The sequence below is a fragment of the Pristiophorus japonicus genome, chromosome 21, assembly GCF_044704955.1.
Source record: "Pristiophorus japonicus isolate sPriJap1 chromosome 21, sPriJap1.hap1, whole genome shotgun sequence".
Taxonomy (NCBI): domain Eukaryota; kingdom Metazoa; phylum Chordata; class Chondrichthyes; family Pristiophoridae; genus Pristiophorus; species Pristiophorus japonicus.
In genome coordinates this window covers 40,986,759-41,004,803 of record NC_091997.1, presented here as the reverse complement: position 1 = coordinate 41,004,803, position 18,045 = coordinate 40,986,759, and the positions used below count along the sequence as shown (strand labels likewise).

General features: G+C 45.8%; 1 protein-coding gene across 4 annotated transcripts in view; it reads left to right on the top strand.

Annotated features, from left to right (window-relative positions):
- cacnb1 (calcium channel, voltage-dependent, beta 1 subunit) overlaps nt 1-18,045 on the top strand; it is a 132,067-nt gene that overhangs the window by 20,876 nt on the left and 93,146 nt on the right. For 3 of the 4 annotated variants that reach the window (XM_070864684.1, XM_070864682.1, XM_070864685.1), the window contains exon 1: nt 10,574-10,997. The exons of the other annotated variant lie outside the window; for it this stretch is intronic. In XM_070864684.1, the coding sequence (XP_070720785.1) occupies nt 10,953-10,997 (45 nt within the window). In that variant the 5' untranslated portion in view covers nt 10,574-10,952. Of the gene's footprint in view, nt 1-10,573; nt 10,998-18,045 lie in introns of those variants that run through there. 4 annotated transcript variants of the gene reach the window in all.

Genomic DNA, 18,045 nt, shown 5'->3' with positions numbered 1-18,045 from the left:
CTATGTGTGGACATCATGTGCTGATATATATTATGGGCTCAGTAAAACAGAAGCAGAGCTGTTGACACTAAAAAGAGCCCCCATTGTGGGGGGCACGGGAAAACTTCTGTTGGGACAGAAACGGAGAGAGACCATGTTGAGCAAGGGTGAAGAGAGGAATCAAACCCTATTGTGTTGGGGTGGGGGGTGGGGAGGAAGGGGGAGGTGGGGAAGAGGCCCTGTTGAGGGTCAGGGAGTTCAAGAAACAAGAGTAAGAAAAGGTACTTCAGCTATGAGTGTCTTTGGGGGCAAATTGCATAGCGCCCCGTTTAGGGCCGGTAACCGCCAAGAGGCGGGAGTTCCTTCGACAGGCGCGGAAGTCCTGCCCCACTTACGATATTGGGATTGCCGCCCCCGGAAGGGAAGTCGCAAATGACCCCAATTTTCTCCCCCTTTATATTTTATACGCAAGCAACACTGCAGTCACAACTTATAAACTATTAAATGATTGAAATAAGGTAAACCCAGGTTATTACTGCAGAGCAAGCCAGAAAAATAGCATTAAAGGTCATAAGTGAGAATTGTTGAAAAGTTTAATTTAAAATCGACATTGGGAAGAATTTCTTTACTGAAAGAATCATAAGTGTTTGGAATAATCTCCCAGGCAGGATAGTTGAGGCAAAAACATTGGCGTTTATCAAGATACAGTTGATGCTGAATTTGGACCGTTAGGATACCAAAGGAATGAGTTTAATGGGGCAGTCGATCTTTGCTTGGCCATGAACTTTGTTTTGTTCTGTACTCTGAAGTACACAATGCAAGTTTTTAGTTCTGTATTTGATGGTTATTGTCTCGGGCTCTATACACAAACTGGAATAATTTCATCATCAGTTACTGGTCCTGACTTATTCAGATCTTTGGTCTGCATCTGGTCAAGTCCGTCAGGGCTGATTTTATGCTCCAGGCTAAGTTTAGGATTTTCGATAGCGCAAAGCAAGCAAGTAGCACAGTGAGCTAACTATCCTAATTGACCAAATTACTCATAGCTGCCTGTGCGACATTTGCCTTGTCCAGCAAAGACGCAATGTGGAAAGTCTATCTCACAGGTCAAATTTATAGAGATGTGCACACTTAAAGCTGCGTGTGGGGTCATATATATTGTTGCAACCTTTTATAACGCTTCAAATTGAATTTTAAATATTTTGTCAGTCTTTAGCAAGGCGACAGGGGGATGGAATACCAGGCGAAAATGTAGTGACTAAGTGCGATAACCCCTGACCTCCATTTGATGGCTGCCAAAATAGACATGAAGTTGCCTGAGGTGGATGCAAGGAAAATTGCCCTGCTTTGCACCTTGGGCCACTTTCCCAGAGGGTAGCAGAGCACTGTTCTTGGCAGCAGGTGGTCATCTGGTTGTGTGTACTTAACCTACAGGACCTGGGAAGAGATGCATAAGAAGACAATGCACTTTAATGAATCTGGCAAGGTAAGGCTACCTGACAGTACCATGTATTGAATGGTTGGCCCAAGGTTGCATGTTACATTTAAATTCCAATAAAATAAATTTGGAATTAAAAAGCTAGTATCATTAATGGTGACTATGAAATACCAGATTGTCAGAAAAAACAAACTGGTTCACTAATGTCCTTACCCGGTCTGGCCGATATGACTCCAGACGCAGAGCAATATGGTTGACTCTTAATTACCCTCTGAAATGGCCTAGCAAGCCACTCAGTTGTACCAAACTGCTATGACAAAGTCAACGCTGTGGGAGTATCTTCACCACAAGGACTATCGCGGTTCAAGAAGGCAGCTCACCACTACCTTCTCGAGGGCAATTAGGGATGGGCAGTAAATGGATTCCTTGCCAGCGACATCCCTATCCTATGAACGAATAAACAAAAAAGTCTTGCCTGTCGGCCTGTTCCATATTTCTCCCGTACCAAGTCCTTGCACAAATATGCAAATGCTTTTGCTGCATCTCAAGCTCACCTTTACCTCAGCTGGGCACACCTTCCAAATACAATGCAGATTTAAAAACTTACCAAACTTAACCTTTCCAAGGGCACAGCATCTCTAGTCATTGTAAAACAATGTAGCTGCATACTGCATAGTCATTTACTGATGCCCAGGCTAGCGTGCACAAATACTGTCGCCATGTATATGTTCACTCAGCTCTCAGTATCTCAAGATGACATTTCTGCTTGTAGAGCTGTGGATGCTCAGTCGTTGAGGATATTCAAAACCGAGATCGATAGAGTTTTGGACTCTACGGGAATTTGAGCCACGTAAAGAGATATTGGGACAGGTGACCAAATGCTTGGTCAAAGAGATGGTCTTAAAGGAGGAGAGAAAGGTAGCGAGGCAGAGAAGTTTAGGGAGGGAATTCTTTGCGCCTGGGTAACAGTGGGTCTGTGTAGCAGACCACATGCTGGTCAAGCCTCCAGACTCTTCCTGGTCCTCTAGCACCCTCTGGGCAAAACTAATTCACAAAGGGAATGTCCATCCTAGTGGTGGGGGTGCGAATCACACTAAAACTCCCATGAATGGTTGGTGGTGAAAAGAAAAAGTGGAAGGGAAAAAAGTAAAATGCAACCTTAGAAATGTTTTTGAAGATGAAGCATGCCCTGACAGTACAGGGGACTTGAAAATACTGTATAGCCTGCTTGGAAAATACCAAGCAAAGCACTCCGCGCACACTTTCACCTGATTCCATCCACGTCCCACCTGCCACGCAAGCAGAGCGGAAAATCTACTCTTGCATGTTGCGGACCAAACAGCATCTATTATTGGTGAGAAAAACTTAAGGACAAGAATAGACCCTTCAGCCCATCAAACTGCACTCATTATTCCAACTGATCCAATGTCTTTAATTCCACTGCCTTGGTTGGTAGGTTATATAAAATATTTATTCCCCATTCAGCAACATAACTTTTTCAATGATCAGCTTTATTTTTCTTCTTTTTCTGATTCTTCTTCTTATAGCAGCAAATCAAATGTCAATATCTGTCGGATATCCAGGCCAAAGCTTCCGATGTAACAGCGTGGATTATCTTGTAAGCTGCCTGCGAATTTCCTCTGAGGGCAGTGCTCAATAATATGCTCCAGAGTCTGATTAGGAGCTCCACAGTCGCATGATGGGGATGCTTTAATCTTCCATCTATGGAGAAGGTAGCAGCATCGACCATATCTGAGGCGGTTGATGGTTGTCCACTGTTTGCGAGGAAGATGTGATCCTTCAGGTTGCACTGTGGAGTCCTCTACAAGGAATTTCCTCTAGTTAAAACATTTGCTCTCTCATTCCACCGGTTTGACTTACCTCAAAGTAATGCTCTGGCTTCTCCTTATCTAGATCACTAAATACTTTATTATCTGTGTGGTTCCCTCTTATCTAACTCGCTGAACGACAGTCTTTAAAGTCTATGGGCTGAAATTGCCTCACGCTGGATTTGCAGCGTATAAATTAGTGGGTCGAGTAGCGCAGGCACAGGTTTTCCCTCTTTTGCCGAAAAAGCTGGTGTGGTCGATTACCGTGTCTTCTATCGGTGCTCGCACGGCGCTACTCACACCAGCAGGTCGCTAATGTCATTCTGCCGCATCGCAATGTCCCTCCCCTTCTCTTAAAGGGGAGGGCCACTGCGATCTGACCAGACCTTCAGTGCCACCCACTGGGCCCCCAGGGAGGGTGTTGGCCGGGCCAGCGGCCCAGCACCCAAGAGTGGGTGCCGGGCTGCCTATTGGCAGCTCAGCTGAACCAGCGGCCGCCATTGTCGGGCCGATTGAAAAGTCAGCCGACACGAAAAAGATGCTGGCCGCCGCTGCGGCACCTCCCCTTTAAGAGCGGCCAGCTTCTCAGTAATAATGTCCAACTTTTCTTATTTTAGTTCATCTCTTATTCCATTGAAGTTTGCTTTCTTAAAATCATTAAAATGATATCCTGGTCCTCATTGGTACCAATCATCAGGCTATCTCAAATTGGATCATATTATGGTCATCTTTCCCAAAGGTCCCATTGTTTGGTTGAACTACGACTCGATAGCATCCACCCAAGCAGGATTCATGGCACATCAGGGTTATCCCGCGATCTGGAGCTCTCATTGTGCAATGATGTTTGTAGAGAGCATATCTCGGAAAATCCTTGGCATGCAGCTTATAAATTTCCATCCCCGTTGGATAGTGTAATATATGCACCTGTGAGTCTACTCACAAGTTGAGCTGTTTGAGTTGGGAGTAGTTTAGCCAGTCACGTGATGGTCACAAGACTCAATAAAACCCCAGCCAGTCAGGGGATCCAGGATGAGGCAGGTGGTTGTGAGCCTGGTGGATGAACTGGTAATGTGTAGTGTGATTGTTAAACCTTTGCTAATAAACCAACTAGTTCTTAATGGCAATGTGTTGCTATGAATTCTTAAGCAAAGAACCCATTAAGCAATTACATTACAGATAGAAAAGTTCAAACTGCATACCGACAGGTTCCTGACAGCTGCTACATATTGGCAGTTCCAAATCACTAAATCACCCCACTTGTAACAAGAAGCAGCTTTGTACCATATTACTACTTCAGATTCTGTCACCACATTTCCGTTTTAAATTGGGTTAGTTGAAGTGGAGGAAAGAAAGAACTTACATTTACAAAGCTCCTCCCGCATCCTCTGGACATCCCAAAGCATTTTGCAGCCAAGTGTAACCACTTCTAATTAGGCAACCACCGCCCAATATGCGCACAGCAAGGTCCCGAGATAAGTGACCAGTTCATCAGTTTTAGTGGTGTTGGTTGAGTGCTAACTTTAACTTTGTTCTGTCAATTAAAAAATATATTTTTAGTTGTCAATTTTTGTGTTGACCAAGGTGAGCCATATTTTGCTGGAAATAGAATACTTGAATTTCAGGTCCAACCAATACTCACAGGTCAGGTGTAGCATAGAGTAACGCTCCTCCACTCCACTCTAGCACTATGCCTTCGCATCAACTCAAAAGAACATGCCCCACTGTACAATGTGACTGTCTCATTTTCCCCATGCTGTGGCTTCCCTGCGTGAGATTGCCACTTTAGATAATGTTTGTGATGCTGTAGGCTCATGTCGACTGGGAACTGGGTTCAGACTGCACAAACACCTATCGCAAAAGGATTCTTGCAGTCTGTAAAGAGAAAAGACCTTCATCTGACTGCCTTGAGCAGTTAAAGCTCAAAGCTCAGAGGCAAAAGTATGCCAACCCAATCTGCTACCCAGTTCTTCCGTCAGATTTTCAAGGCCCAGAATCTCGCGTTTCTCCAGTGAATTTTGTGCTCGGTAGTTCCAATATTCATTCTATTAAGTATGGACAGTTGATGCAACTGTTGTGACTTGTGGAAGTATGGAGTTGGTACAAAAATAGTTTCGCCAGGAGACACACTTTATGGTAGGATTCCAAACAATATACACTTCTTAATATTTGTTTTTTTTTGAATTTTTGCAATTAATCTGTTAATTTATTTCCTAAATAAGTAGCCATTGGGGGTGCACTGGCAAACATGTGCATGCTATTTAAGGCAGTCACTGGTATGTTTATTTTTCACATACTAACAATTGTGTTAAAATAGAGCAGAAGGAAATTGTATGCAAGCATATTAACCAGAGCAAATCAAACGGGAATTGGGTAAGAATTCTTATTTTTGTTTTCAAGTCCCTCCAAGGCCTCACCCTTCCCTATTTCTAGCCACCTCCAGCCATACAAACCTCTGAGATCTCTACGCTCCTCCAATTCTGGAACTCCATGTTTGAATCCTCCATTCAGGTTTCCGCCCCTGCCACAGTACTGAAACAGTTCTTATCAAAGTCACAAATGGCATCCTATGTGACTGTGACAAAGGTAAGCTATACCCCCTCATCCTCCTCGACCTATCTGCAGCCTTTGACACGATTGACCACTCCATCCTCCTCCAACGCCTCTCCACCGTTGTCCAGCTGATGGGACTGCACTCGCCTGGGTTCATGTTTATGTATCTAATCATAGCCAGAGAATCACCTGCAACGGCTTCTCTTCCCACCAGCGCATCGTTACCTCTGGTGTCCCCCAAGGATCTATCCTTGCCCCCTCCTAGTTCTCATCTACATGTTGCCGCTCGGCGACATCATCTGAAAACGCAGCGTCAGTTTCCACATGTACACTGATGACACCCAGTTCTATCTCACTACCACTTCTCTCGACCCCTCTACTGTCTCTAAATTGTCAGACTGCTTGTCCAACATCCAGTACTGGATGAGCAGAAATTTCCTCCAACTAAATATTTCGAAGACTGAAGCCATTGGTTTCAGTGCCCACCATAAACTCCGTTCCCTGGCTACTGACTTCATCCCTCTCCCTAGCATCTGTCTGAGGCTGAACCAGACTGTTCACCACCTTGGTATCATATTTGATCCTGAAATGAGCTTCCGATCACATATCCGCGGCACAACTAAGAACATCGGCCGACTCTGCCTCACTTCTGCTCATCCGCTGCTGAAACCCTCATCCATGGCTTTGTTTCCTCTATTCCAATGCACTCCTGGCTGGCCTCCCACGTTCTACCCTACGTAAACTTGAGGTCATCCAAAACGCTGCTGCCTGTATCCTAATCGCACTAGTTCCTGTGCTCGCTGACCTACATTGGTTGCCGGTTAAGCAACTCCTCGATTTAAAAATTCTCATCCTTGTTTTCAAACCGCTTCGTGGGCTCGCCCCTCCTTATTTTTGTAACCTCGTCGAGCCCCACAACCCTCTGCGCTTCTCTAATTTTGGCTTTTTGAGCAGCCCTGATTTTAATCACTCAACCATTGGCGGCCATACATTCAGCTGCCTTTGCCCTAAGCTCTGGAATTCCCTCCCTAAACTGCTCTGTCGCTCCACCTCGATTTCCTCCTTTGTGGCTCAGTGGGTAGCACACTCGCCTCTGAGTTAGAAGGTTGTGGGTTCAAGTTCCAGGAACTTGAGCACAAATCTAGGCTGACACTCCAGTGCAGTGCTGAGGGAGTGCTGCACTGTCTGAGGTGCCGTCTTTTGGATGAGACATTAAATCGAGGCCCCATCTGCTCTGTCAGGTGGATATATAAAATCCCACGACATTATTTCGAAGAAGAGCATGGGAGTTATCCCAGTTGCCCTGGCCCAACATTTATCCATCAATCAACAAAACAAAAACAGATTATCTGGTCATTTTGTTTGTGGGAGTTTGCTGTGTGCAAGTTGGCTGTCACATTTCTCATATTACAACAGTGACTACACTCCAGAAGTGCTTCATTGGCTGTAAAGTGCTTTGAGATGTAAAGGCTCTATATAAATGCAAGTCTTTAAAACCTACCTCTTTGACCAAACTTTTGGTCACTTGCCCTAATAGCTCCTTATATGTTGGCATGCAGGTACAGCAGGCGGTGAAGAAGGCAAATGTAATGTTGGCCTTCATAGCGAGAGGATTTGAGCACAGGAACAGGAAGGTCTTATTGCAGTTGTACAGGGCCTTGGTGAGGCCACACCTGGAATATTGTGTTCAGTTTTGGTCTCCTAATCTGAGGAAGGACATTCTTGCTATTGAGGGAGAGCAGCGAGGGTTCACCAGACTGATTCCCGGGATGGCAGGACTGACATTTGAAGAAAGACTGGATTGACTAGGCTTATATTCACTGGAATTTAGAAGAATGAGAGGGGATCTCATAGAAACATATAAAATTCCGACGGGATTGGACAGGTTAGATGCAGGAAGAATGTTCCCGATGTTGGGGAAGTCCAGAACCAGGGGTCACAGTCTAAGGATAAGGGGTAAGCAACTTAGGACCAAGATAAGGATAAACTTCTTCACTCAGAGAATTGTGAACCTGTGGAATTCTCTACCACAGAAAGTTGTTGAGGCCAGTTCGTTAGATATATTCAGAAGTGAGTTAGATGTGGCCCTTTCGGCTAAAGAGATCAAGGGGTATAGAGAGAAACATAGAAACATAGAAAATAGGTGCAGGAGTAGGCCATTCGGCCCACCATTCAATAAGATCATGGCTGATCATTCTCTCAGTACCCCTTTCCTGCTTTCTCTCCATACCCCTTGATCCCTTTAGCCATAAGGGCCATATCTAACTCCCTCTTGAATATATCCAATGAACTGGCATCAACAACTCTCTGCAGTAGAGAATTCCACAGGTGAACAACTCTCTGAGTGAAGAAGTTTCTCAGCTCAGTCCTAAATGGCCTACCCCTTATCCTAAGACTGTGTCCTCTGGTTCTGGACTTCCCCAACATCGGGAACATTCTTCCCGTATCCAACATGTCCATCCCGTCAGAATCTTCTAAGTTTCTATGAGATCCCCTCTCATCCTTCTAAACTCCAGTGTATAAAGGCCCAGTTGATCCAGTCTCTCCTCATATGTCAGTCCCACCATCCTGGGAATTAGTCTGGTGAACCTTCGCTGCACTCCCTCAATAGCAAGAAAGTCCTTCCTCAGATTAGGAGACCAAAACTGAATGGAAAGCAGGAGTGGGGTATTGAAGTTGCATGATCAGCCATGATCATACTGAATGAATGGTGTAGGCTCGAAGAGCCGAATGGCCTACTCCTGCACCTTATTTCTATGTTTCTATGGCTCAGTGTCAAATTTCTCATCTTAAAATACTCCTGTGAAGCGCCTTGGGACGTTTTACTATGTTCAAGGTGCTGTACAAATACAAAAAGTCGTTGCTGTTCTTGAGCATCCCCCGATTTTCATCGCTCCACCATTAGCGACCGTGCCTTTAGTTGCCTCGACCTTAAGCTCTAGAATTCCCGTCATAAACCCCTCCGCCTCTTTACACCTCTCTCCTCCTTGAAGATGCTCCTCAAAACCTACCTCTTTGACCAAGCTTATGGTCACCTGTGCTAATATTTCCTTATATGGTTTGGTGTCAAATTTTGTTTGATAATCGCACCTGCAAAGCACCTTGTGGTGTTTTACCAAGTTAAAGGTACTGTATAAATGAAAGTTTTTAAAGACTCCTACCTGTGTGCTAAGTGTAGCAAACTTGTGAACCCGTCCTTTCTAAACAGGTTCAGTATCTCAATTGCAGCAAGCGCCGAGAGGAATTGTTGTCCTCTATCATTTTTTGTACTGATTACTTAACAGTGTGATAATCTCGATGTGCATTGTTCATCATCTGCTCTGAGCTTTTGGTGACATCTTCTATAGTGAAAGCATGCGTGACTTATTGCAACTATTAATGGCCATCACCATAACAGCAATAAGCATCGTCCCATGATGCATATAAAAGGGCACAGGTTAATCTTGGTCATTAGCATATTTTAATTTCGGAATAATGGTTGTGTCAGTGCATAGCAATACAGACTTGACAGTAAGCCATTTAATTTAGGGATTAGAACATAGGAAAGGATGGAGCGAGGGAAAGCCCTTCCACAGGCCAGGCATAATCATGAATTCAATCCCAACCATTTAATCTCCTGATAGAAACCCTGCATAAATACTCTTTGATTCTCAAAGATAATTAAGAGAATGGCAGAATACTCATCAACCCCACATCTCCACTATTCAACACTGGCTAGGTACATGGAATTATAGAATGTACATTACAGAAACAGGCCATTCGACCCAACTGGTCGATGCCAATGTTTATGCTCTAGCTGAACCTCCTCCCACCCTACTTCATTTCACCCTATCAGCATAACCTTCATCGGCCTGCAGCTTGTAAATCCCTTCCCATTGGATGGAAAATCTCAAACTGCAGGCTGACCGGCCAGGCTTGAATGCTGAAGGCATGAAGTCTGATGAATATCCTGACGTTTTGCTTGGCAGCCTTTAGGATTGGGGAGTATTTTCTCAGGAGACTAAGTCGGTGAAATAAAGTCCATGATGGAGTAGACTGTATCTACTCTATTGAAGGAACAGACTTGATGGAACCAATAGCCTTTTTCATTCTGTACTTTCTTGTATTATTTAGACCTTGGATGCCGTAATGTCTCAATGGATAAATGCACTGACCAATAAGGTACCAGCTTTGATCTCCTGGTTTGTACCGAGCTATTTCATCTCCGCTGCAGAAACCAAGGGGCTGCTACATTTGGCTTCCGTACTACTGAACTGGGGAGCGTGAAGATCAGTTGGGCTTCCTGCCTTTGAGCACGGTTCACTGAATCCCTGCTCGAAAGTAAATGTGTGCGATAGGATTAGGCTCAATTGCGATGCACACCACAGTCAGATCAACATTCATTGTATAAGCTCAGAGGTGAAGAATGGTCTCTTGGGCTAGGTATGCCAGTCTCTGAGGCACCAGTCACCGACCGGCATGAGTCACTGCCGTCAGGAGGAAAAACAGCATTTCTACTCTTTTTTTTTCTGGCTTCATAGTTTCCATACCATGCTTCCTCCCAGCTGACCTTTTTATGGGGTTAAACCAATTTTAAATGCTTGAGATGCCTGGTTACTCAGACACTCGAAGAAGAAAAACATCAAGAAGGAAAGGAATCCCTGCCTTAATTTGATGACTTCAGCACATATTGTAACACAAGCCATCTGCACACACGCGCGCACACACACACACACATATACACTTACACATCGAATGCTACTGAGACACATGTATTCATACATCAAGAAAAGGGGCTCTTGCTGTTACTATAACAGTTGCTTGGATTCCAGGCAGTGAATCAGAATGTGGGGCCAGCGTCATCTTGTGTAAGCTATTTTGAACTGAAGCCTTGAATCGAAGCAGGATTGCCAACCAGTGTCTTCTCCTCCCTCTGTCAGTAACACTGTGGCCTTGTTCCTTTCTGTATTGGAAACTAAGGCTTAGCGGCGTGCTCCTCACAGTGTGTGAGATGTGCTGTATTTCCTGGGAAACTTTGTTCTTGGTCGGAGCGAGAGCCTTTTGAGGGGAAAAATATTTCATGAATTTTCCCGGAGGACAGAAAACAGGAACTAAGGAGAGAAGTAGGGGCCCACAAAAATAGTATTGCGCGTAAACTGGATTCAAGACTTTTCTCAATGAATGTGGAGATGTACCTTTATGGAATAGATGATTCTGAAGTGGTAAGTCGATTTTACAAAGAAAAAGATATGTTTTAACTACTTAGCTACTTTCCAAGAATTAGTATGTTTTCTCGTGACTTAGTAGCTTATTTACCCAGCAGTGGATCGATATAAAATTTGTTGTAAATGTAGTAGATTTTTCAAGTGTAGTAAACGTCCAATGCAGATAAAATAATAGTTTGTGTCTTAGGTCAGTAGTTCCTGCCCTGTTTCTGTGTGCTATCGAGGTTCAGAGATCTCCCCAGACATCCAGGGAGACCTTACTAACAGCGGCCCCACCCGGATTTGTCACATTTGAAGGGACTCTGACTTGCTGGCACAGGACTGTGGCCACTGTGCAGAAAACATGAAGGTCTTGCAGGCCATTGCTGTTTGTGTGATTTAGCTGTCATATGGATCATTAAATTCTGGTTCAGACCGCACCACATCACCTTGAGGTCAGCGGCATCTTTTGCCTCGAGGAGGTTTGGGGCCCCTATATTTGATTAGATTTTGATACTAAATGCTACCGACCTAATTGTTGCTGAAGAATTCAAGTCGCTAACGATTGAAAAAGCCGAGATCGATTTAACTCGTTCCTTATACTTATCTGGACCTTCTTGAGAGTCCCTGATCAGCTTGAGGTCCTGTGCAATTTCACGGATTTCAAAGCTCAAATTCTCATCGCTCCACCATTGGCGGCCGTGACTTCAGCGACCTAGGCCCTAAGCTCTAGAATTCCCTCCCTAAATCTCTCTACCTCTCTCTTTAAGACGCTCCTAAATCCCTACTTCTTTGACCAAGCTTTTGGTCACTTTATGTGGCTCGATGTCAAATTTTATTTGATAACACTCCTCTGAAGCGTTTTGGGACGTTTAACTACATTAAAGGCACTATATAAATGCACGTTGTTCTAATGCCATCCCTGCTTGTGATTATCATGTAATTGTCAGGCCCCATCTACCCTCTCGGACGGATGTAAAAAAATCCCATGGCACTATCTCTAAGAAGAGCGAGGGGAGTTATCCCTGGTGACCTGGCCAATATTTCTCCCTCAACCCACACCTAAAAACAGATCATCTGGTCATTATCACGTCACTGTTTGTGGGAGCTTGCTGTGTGCAAATTGGCTGCCATGTTTCCTACATTACAACAGTGACTACACTGCAACAGTTCTTCATTGGCTGTAAAGCGTTTGGGACATCCTGAGGCCGTGAAAGGCGCTATAGAAATGCAAGTCTTTCTGTCTGTTCTGATGTGTGATGTTTTAGGTTTCCTATACAGATCTTCACACACTCGGGGCTGGATTTTCAGCTTTGATGTTTTTGGGGCGATAATGGCGGTGAGGCGGTTAAGTTTGCGCCCGGGAACAGTTTGCGCTTCAGTAAGTAACATTGGGCAACTGGGCCCTGAGGTCATGGGCGCAGCGTGAAGGGAGGCGTTGTACACCTCTCTTGGGTGCTAGCATGGGAAACTCCCGAGCTAACAAGCCGGGCTGGGAGCGCGCCGAGAGACGTACAACCTAAAAAGAAAGCCATAAAAGCATTCTCCACGCCACCACAGCACACATTGTTTTTTCTTTTAATTTGTTTTGCAGTCACACTTATCTGAGGAGTCCATTACTTACCTCTCCACTGTCTATCATTGGACTGCCTGATTTCCCAAGCATTCACTGCGGGGCGCATTTCGAGGCATATTGGTTGGGCAAGAGTCAAAACTTGCGCTGGTGTCGTAACCAGGGGCCTTCTGCACTGGTGCAGCTCTTCTGGGCGGAGCTGTTCCACGCCGCCGCGAAACCGGACCCAAGGTTCGGTGCGGGCCGCTGGAGGCTGACCGCCCGCCCAGAACACCTCACTGCAGCCATTGCCGCTGCTCCAGGGTGAAAAACGGAGCGCAGAGGAGCCGAAAATCTGCCCCTAGATATACAAGAGATAAAAATGTGTTCCACAGAGCCAGGATAAATTGGGAGGAAAAAAGTGGGATTCCTTCTCCTCCTCTGAGTGACACAAGTCAAAGATCGTTTGAGGATAAATGTTATGATTTAGCTCTCCCAAATAGAACGTCAGACAATAGGAGTTGGGGCATGGAGATCAACTGGCCACACTATTAAAGTCTTCCTTCAAGATGGAAGATGCCCTGGGCAGGGTTGCCAATCCTCCAGGCTTGTCCTGGAGTCTCCAGAATTAAAGGTTTATCTCCTGGACACTGCTGTGAGCAAATGGAGAAAGATTGTGTGATTAATTTTTAAATTTTTTTTTAATACTTTTGTTTATTAGGTAGGAAAAAATCTTGGAGATGGGATGGGGAGTGGTTGGCAGGTGGAGAAGCTGTTTTACTGGGTGGGATGGTTGGAGATGAAACCTCCAGAAATATGTCCAATCAGAGTTGGCAACCCTAGCTCCAGGGCAGAATTGTTCTTCATGGCTCCTGCAATGTGATTGGCTGCCAAATATAGTGACATATTCGGAGCATGTTGGATGTATTCAGTTTCACCTCATACCGCGTTGGAAAAAGGAAGAACATTAGTGATTGTGAGTGACAGGCTGCCCTGGTATTCAAACCTGTGACCCTTCTGATGGAAGGAAGTGAGCAGCCAGTGAACTGGGTAACTCCCCGACTGTTTTTGAATTGTTTGAAGTCTCTTCAGCTGTCTTTCTCACAGATGCCTGATTTCCTGTACATAAATAGGTGGCCAGGCAAATAAAGAACTGATTGACATCAAGGGAGAAATAGGCAGCTTGAAATTGATAGTTCTGTGCAATACATTGACAGTTAGATCTCTGTGTATAGATAGCGAGACAAAAATAGGTTGACCGCTATTGGAATAAATAATCAACTTGGACATCTCGGCACTTTCCAGATTAGACAGATAAAAATTGAAGAAGAAAAGTAGATCGAATGAATTTAAGGACCGGAAACAAAAGGTTGCAAGGAGAAGTCTTTTTGGTCGGCGTTTGAAAGCAGGGATGGTGAATGCGAGGAAATGATGCCACACATGGTTGAATACTGCATTAGGGGCACAGTGAGCAATGGGGCTTAGGGAGGACTTGGATAATGGAAGTATGGTGCTTTAAACATGCGAGAGCACGAGCAATGACATTTTGGATGGGCTGCAAGTTGTGGAAGGTGGAATTAGGGAGGCCAGCCAGCAAAACCTATGAGGGCCGAAATTGCCCCTTCCCTTAAGGCCTGTTACTGCTGGAAATCCGCGGCCATGCTGCAGAGTGCATTGGCCGCTGATTTTTCATGTAATGGCCACCGTTTTGAAAATTCCGCTCCTGCGGTATCCCGGCGGTCACCCGCTCTCCCCACTACCGCTCCACTGCTGTCCTAAATGCATCATCAGAGTGTGCACCGCTGATGTCCCAAACCGCCACCCCCCGATGTTGAAATTCGGCCGAGAAAATCTTGCTCCGCCACGCGGTGCCAAAAGCTGCTTTTTTCTGCCAGTGCAGTGAGGCCGTAGTCCTTGTAAAATAACAGCGCGGCTCCCATTAAAGGGGAGGACCTACTGATGCTGCTGCCATGTTTTATATTTGTCGGCCCCCTCTTGGGTGCCAGGCCGCTGGCCCAGCCGAAACTCTCCCTGGTGGCTCAGTGGTCCGAGCTTAAAGAATTGCACAGGCTCTCCCCTTAAGTGAAGGGGAGATCGGCGGTGACACGGCACCGCGATGACTTTATCAGCGCTGATAACTGACGGCGGCGACAATTCCGCCTGCCCCCAATGTCCGCCCCTCTCGAGTCCGAACTTCCGCTTACCGCAGTATATTCGCCCCCATTATGTTCGACTTCCGGTCCGCCAAAAAAAAATAAGCCAAAGAGCGGAATTCCGCACCGGTAAAAACAAGAGAAACAGGATAGGGGACATAACCTTAACCAGCCAGGCCATTCAGGAAAGAAGTTAGGAAACACTTCTTCACTCAAAGGGCAGTGGAAATGTGGAACTCTCTCCCACAAAAAGCAGTAAATGCTCAATTAATAATTTTAAATCTGAGATTGATAGGTTGACGCAGTCAGATGCTGCAAGATATATAGATAGAAAGATAGATATACGTTACTCCCAATGTAAGTAAAAATAATAACACATAATGGCCCCAAGTTTCCACACGCGGCAAAACAGGCGCCCCTCCGAGCTGGGTGCCCGTTTTTCGCGCCGAAAACGGCGCCTGAAAAGAAACACGCTATTCTCGAGCGCTTTGCAGCTCGATGTCAGCTTGGCGCGGCGCCCAGGGGGCGGAGCCTACCACTCGTGCCGATTTTGTAAGTAGGAGGGGGCGGGTACCATTTAAATGAGTTTTTTTCGTGCCGGCAACCCTGCGCGTGCGCGTTGGAGCGTTCGCGCATGCGCATTGTGAAGGAAACATTGGCACTCGGCCATTTTTGTAGTTCTTTGTAGCTGTTCAATTTTTAAAATTTTTTAATAAAACCACATTGCCCTTCCATGATCAGCACTGAGGCTTCTTGCATCAGTGAGAAGGCTGCAGGAAGCCTCAGAAGTTGAGTCAGCCGTTTCCCGACGGGCCCGACCGACGGCAGGGGAGCCTCCCCACCACCTGCCGTCGGGAATGGCTGCCTCAACTTCTGAGGCTTCCTGCAGCCTTCTCACTGCCTCCCCCCGCTGCCGTCGATCGGACCCTCACTGCCTCCTCCCCCCCCCCTGCCGTCTGGAACGGCTGCCTCCTCCCCCCCTCCCCCTGCCGTCGGGAACGGCTGCCTCAACTTCTGAGGCTTCCTGTAGCCTTCTCCCTGCCTCCTCCCCGCTGCCGTCGGTCGGGCCCTCACTGCCTCCTCCCCCCCTCCCCCTGCCGTCGGGAACGGCTGCCTCCTCCCTGCCTCCCCCCCGCTGCCGTCGGTCGGGCCCTCACTGCCTCCTCCCCCCCTCCCCCTGCCGTCGGAAACGGCTGCCTCCACACTGCCTCCCCCCCCCCCCCCCGCCGTCGGGAATGGCTGCCTCAACTTGTGAGGCTTCCTGCAGCCTTCTCCCTGCCTGAAGCACTTTCACACAGGTAGGAACATGGTTTATTTAATCTTTTCTTTGCTTATAAATTTTTATTCAGGTTGGAATTATTTGTATAATATTTGTATGGGTATAACTAAGGATTTATTGTAGAATGTAATGACTTCCCTTCCCCCCCTCCCCCCCCCCCCCACCCAACCTCGTTCCCGACGCCTAATTTGTAACCTGCGCCTGATTTTTTAATGTGTAGACAAGGTTTTTTCAGGCCGACAAACATCTTCACTTGCTCCATTCTAAGTTAGTTTGGAGTACGTTTTCACTGTGGAAACTTTCAAATCAAGCGTCAATGGCCGGACACGCCCCCTTTTGAAAAAAAAATTCTGTTCAAAAGTGAAACTGTTTTACATGCCTAGAACTGCAGAAAACTTAAATGTGGAGAATTGTGATTTCTAAGATACTCCGTTCTCCACCAGTTGCTCCTAAAAATTAGGAGCAAATCATGTGGAAACTTGGGGCCATTGAGACTAAATTGTCATGAAAGGAGTGTGAAGATAGGGACAGTCTTAAAATCCACCCAGTTGTATATTTCCACAGAGAAAATGTAACTCAGGAAAAGGGAGGGACTGGTCAGTCCAGCCACTGACAGACGATCTCTCTTTGTACAGGTGGAGCTCCATTGTGCTTCTCCCAACTGCACCAGAGGCCTGTTCATTTCTATCACTCTGACAGCCTCAGTGCAGTTGTGTTTTGTTTGGCCTCGGTAGGAAAAGCTCGGTGGGTCATTTACCTTTTGAAAGTTACAGTATGATGCCTGCAATGTATTTGCTTCATGGATTCTTCGCTTAATAGCAATGTGTTGCGATTAATTTTTAAGAACTAGTTGGTTTATTAACAATGATTTAACAATCACACTACACATTACCAGTTCATGCACCAGGCTCACATCTGCACACCTCATCGTGGATGACCCAGACCCAACTGGCTGGGGTTTTATTGAGTCTTGTGAACATCATGTGACTGGCTAAGCCATTCACAATGCAACATTCTACAAACCTGTGAGCATGCTCACAGATGCACACATTAGAACACCACCCATCAACACTCCCATCATCTAATACCTACCATTGGGCTCTTTCGTCACTGCTAATTTTGCCCTTCACAGAACTCCATTGATGTAAACATTTCTTTCTGTTTCTGCGTATTTTTAATTTGCAGAGGAGTCTGAAACAGGATTCGAATAAAACTTCATTGTGTCCTGCTGTGTAGCATTGAGTTATACAAATGAGGACACACTCAGGTATGGTCCTTGGTTTGTACTGAGCCACCTGATTTTAAACTGGACTAGAATAGGGCCATTACAATTGTTTACAGTGACCCTAGGCTAACAAGGGGAGGGGGAAATCAACCCAATTCCCGCACCTGATCCAGAGACTCCTGCCGGAGTGTGAGCACGTGTAGATGTTGGATGAGGACAAGAGTTGGCTCAACTGCGACACTCACTTGAACAATGACCACTTTAGCAAGGTACTGAAGATCTTTGTGTCTTTAGTCCGACACCCCAGCCTGTGTGACAGCTTCAGGAGAAGAGGGAAAAGCCCTATTTCAGATGAAACATTAAACCGAGGCCCCGTCTGCCCTCTCAGGTGGACGTAAAAGATCCCATGACACTGTTTCGATGAAGATGTATTTATCCCTCGATCAACAGAACAAAAGAACAGATTATCTCGCCATTATCACATTGCTGTTTGTGGGAGCTTGCTGTGCGCAAATTGGCTGCCCATTTCCCACATTACAAAAGTGACTAAACTCCAAAAGTACTTCATTGGCTGTAAAGCACTTTGAGACGTCCGGTGGTGGTGAAAGGTGCTATATAAGTTTTTCTTTCAAACATCTCAGTCCTGAGACTCATTTGATTAGAAATTAGTGAAAGTACAAAATATTTATCAAAAGTTGCAGTTGTTACAAGTATCCTTTTTCTGGGCCCTATAAGATTGAAGGCATGCAGGGAAAGATTTCTCAAGTATTTCCAATACTGAAAGCTGTGGCTCAGTGGGTAGCACCCTCGCCTCTGAGTCAGAAGGATGTGGGTTCAAGGCCCACTCCATAGACAGA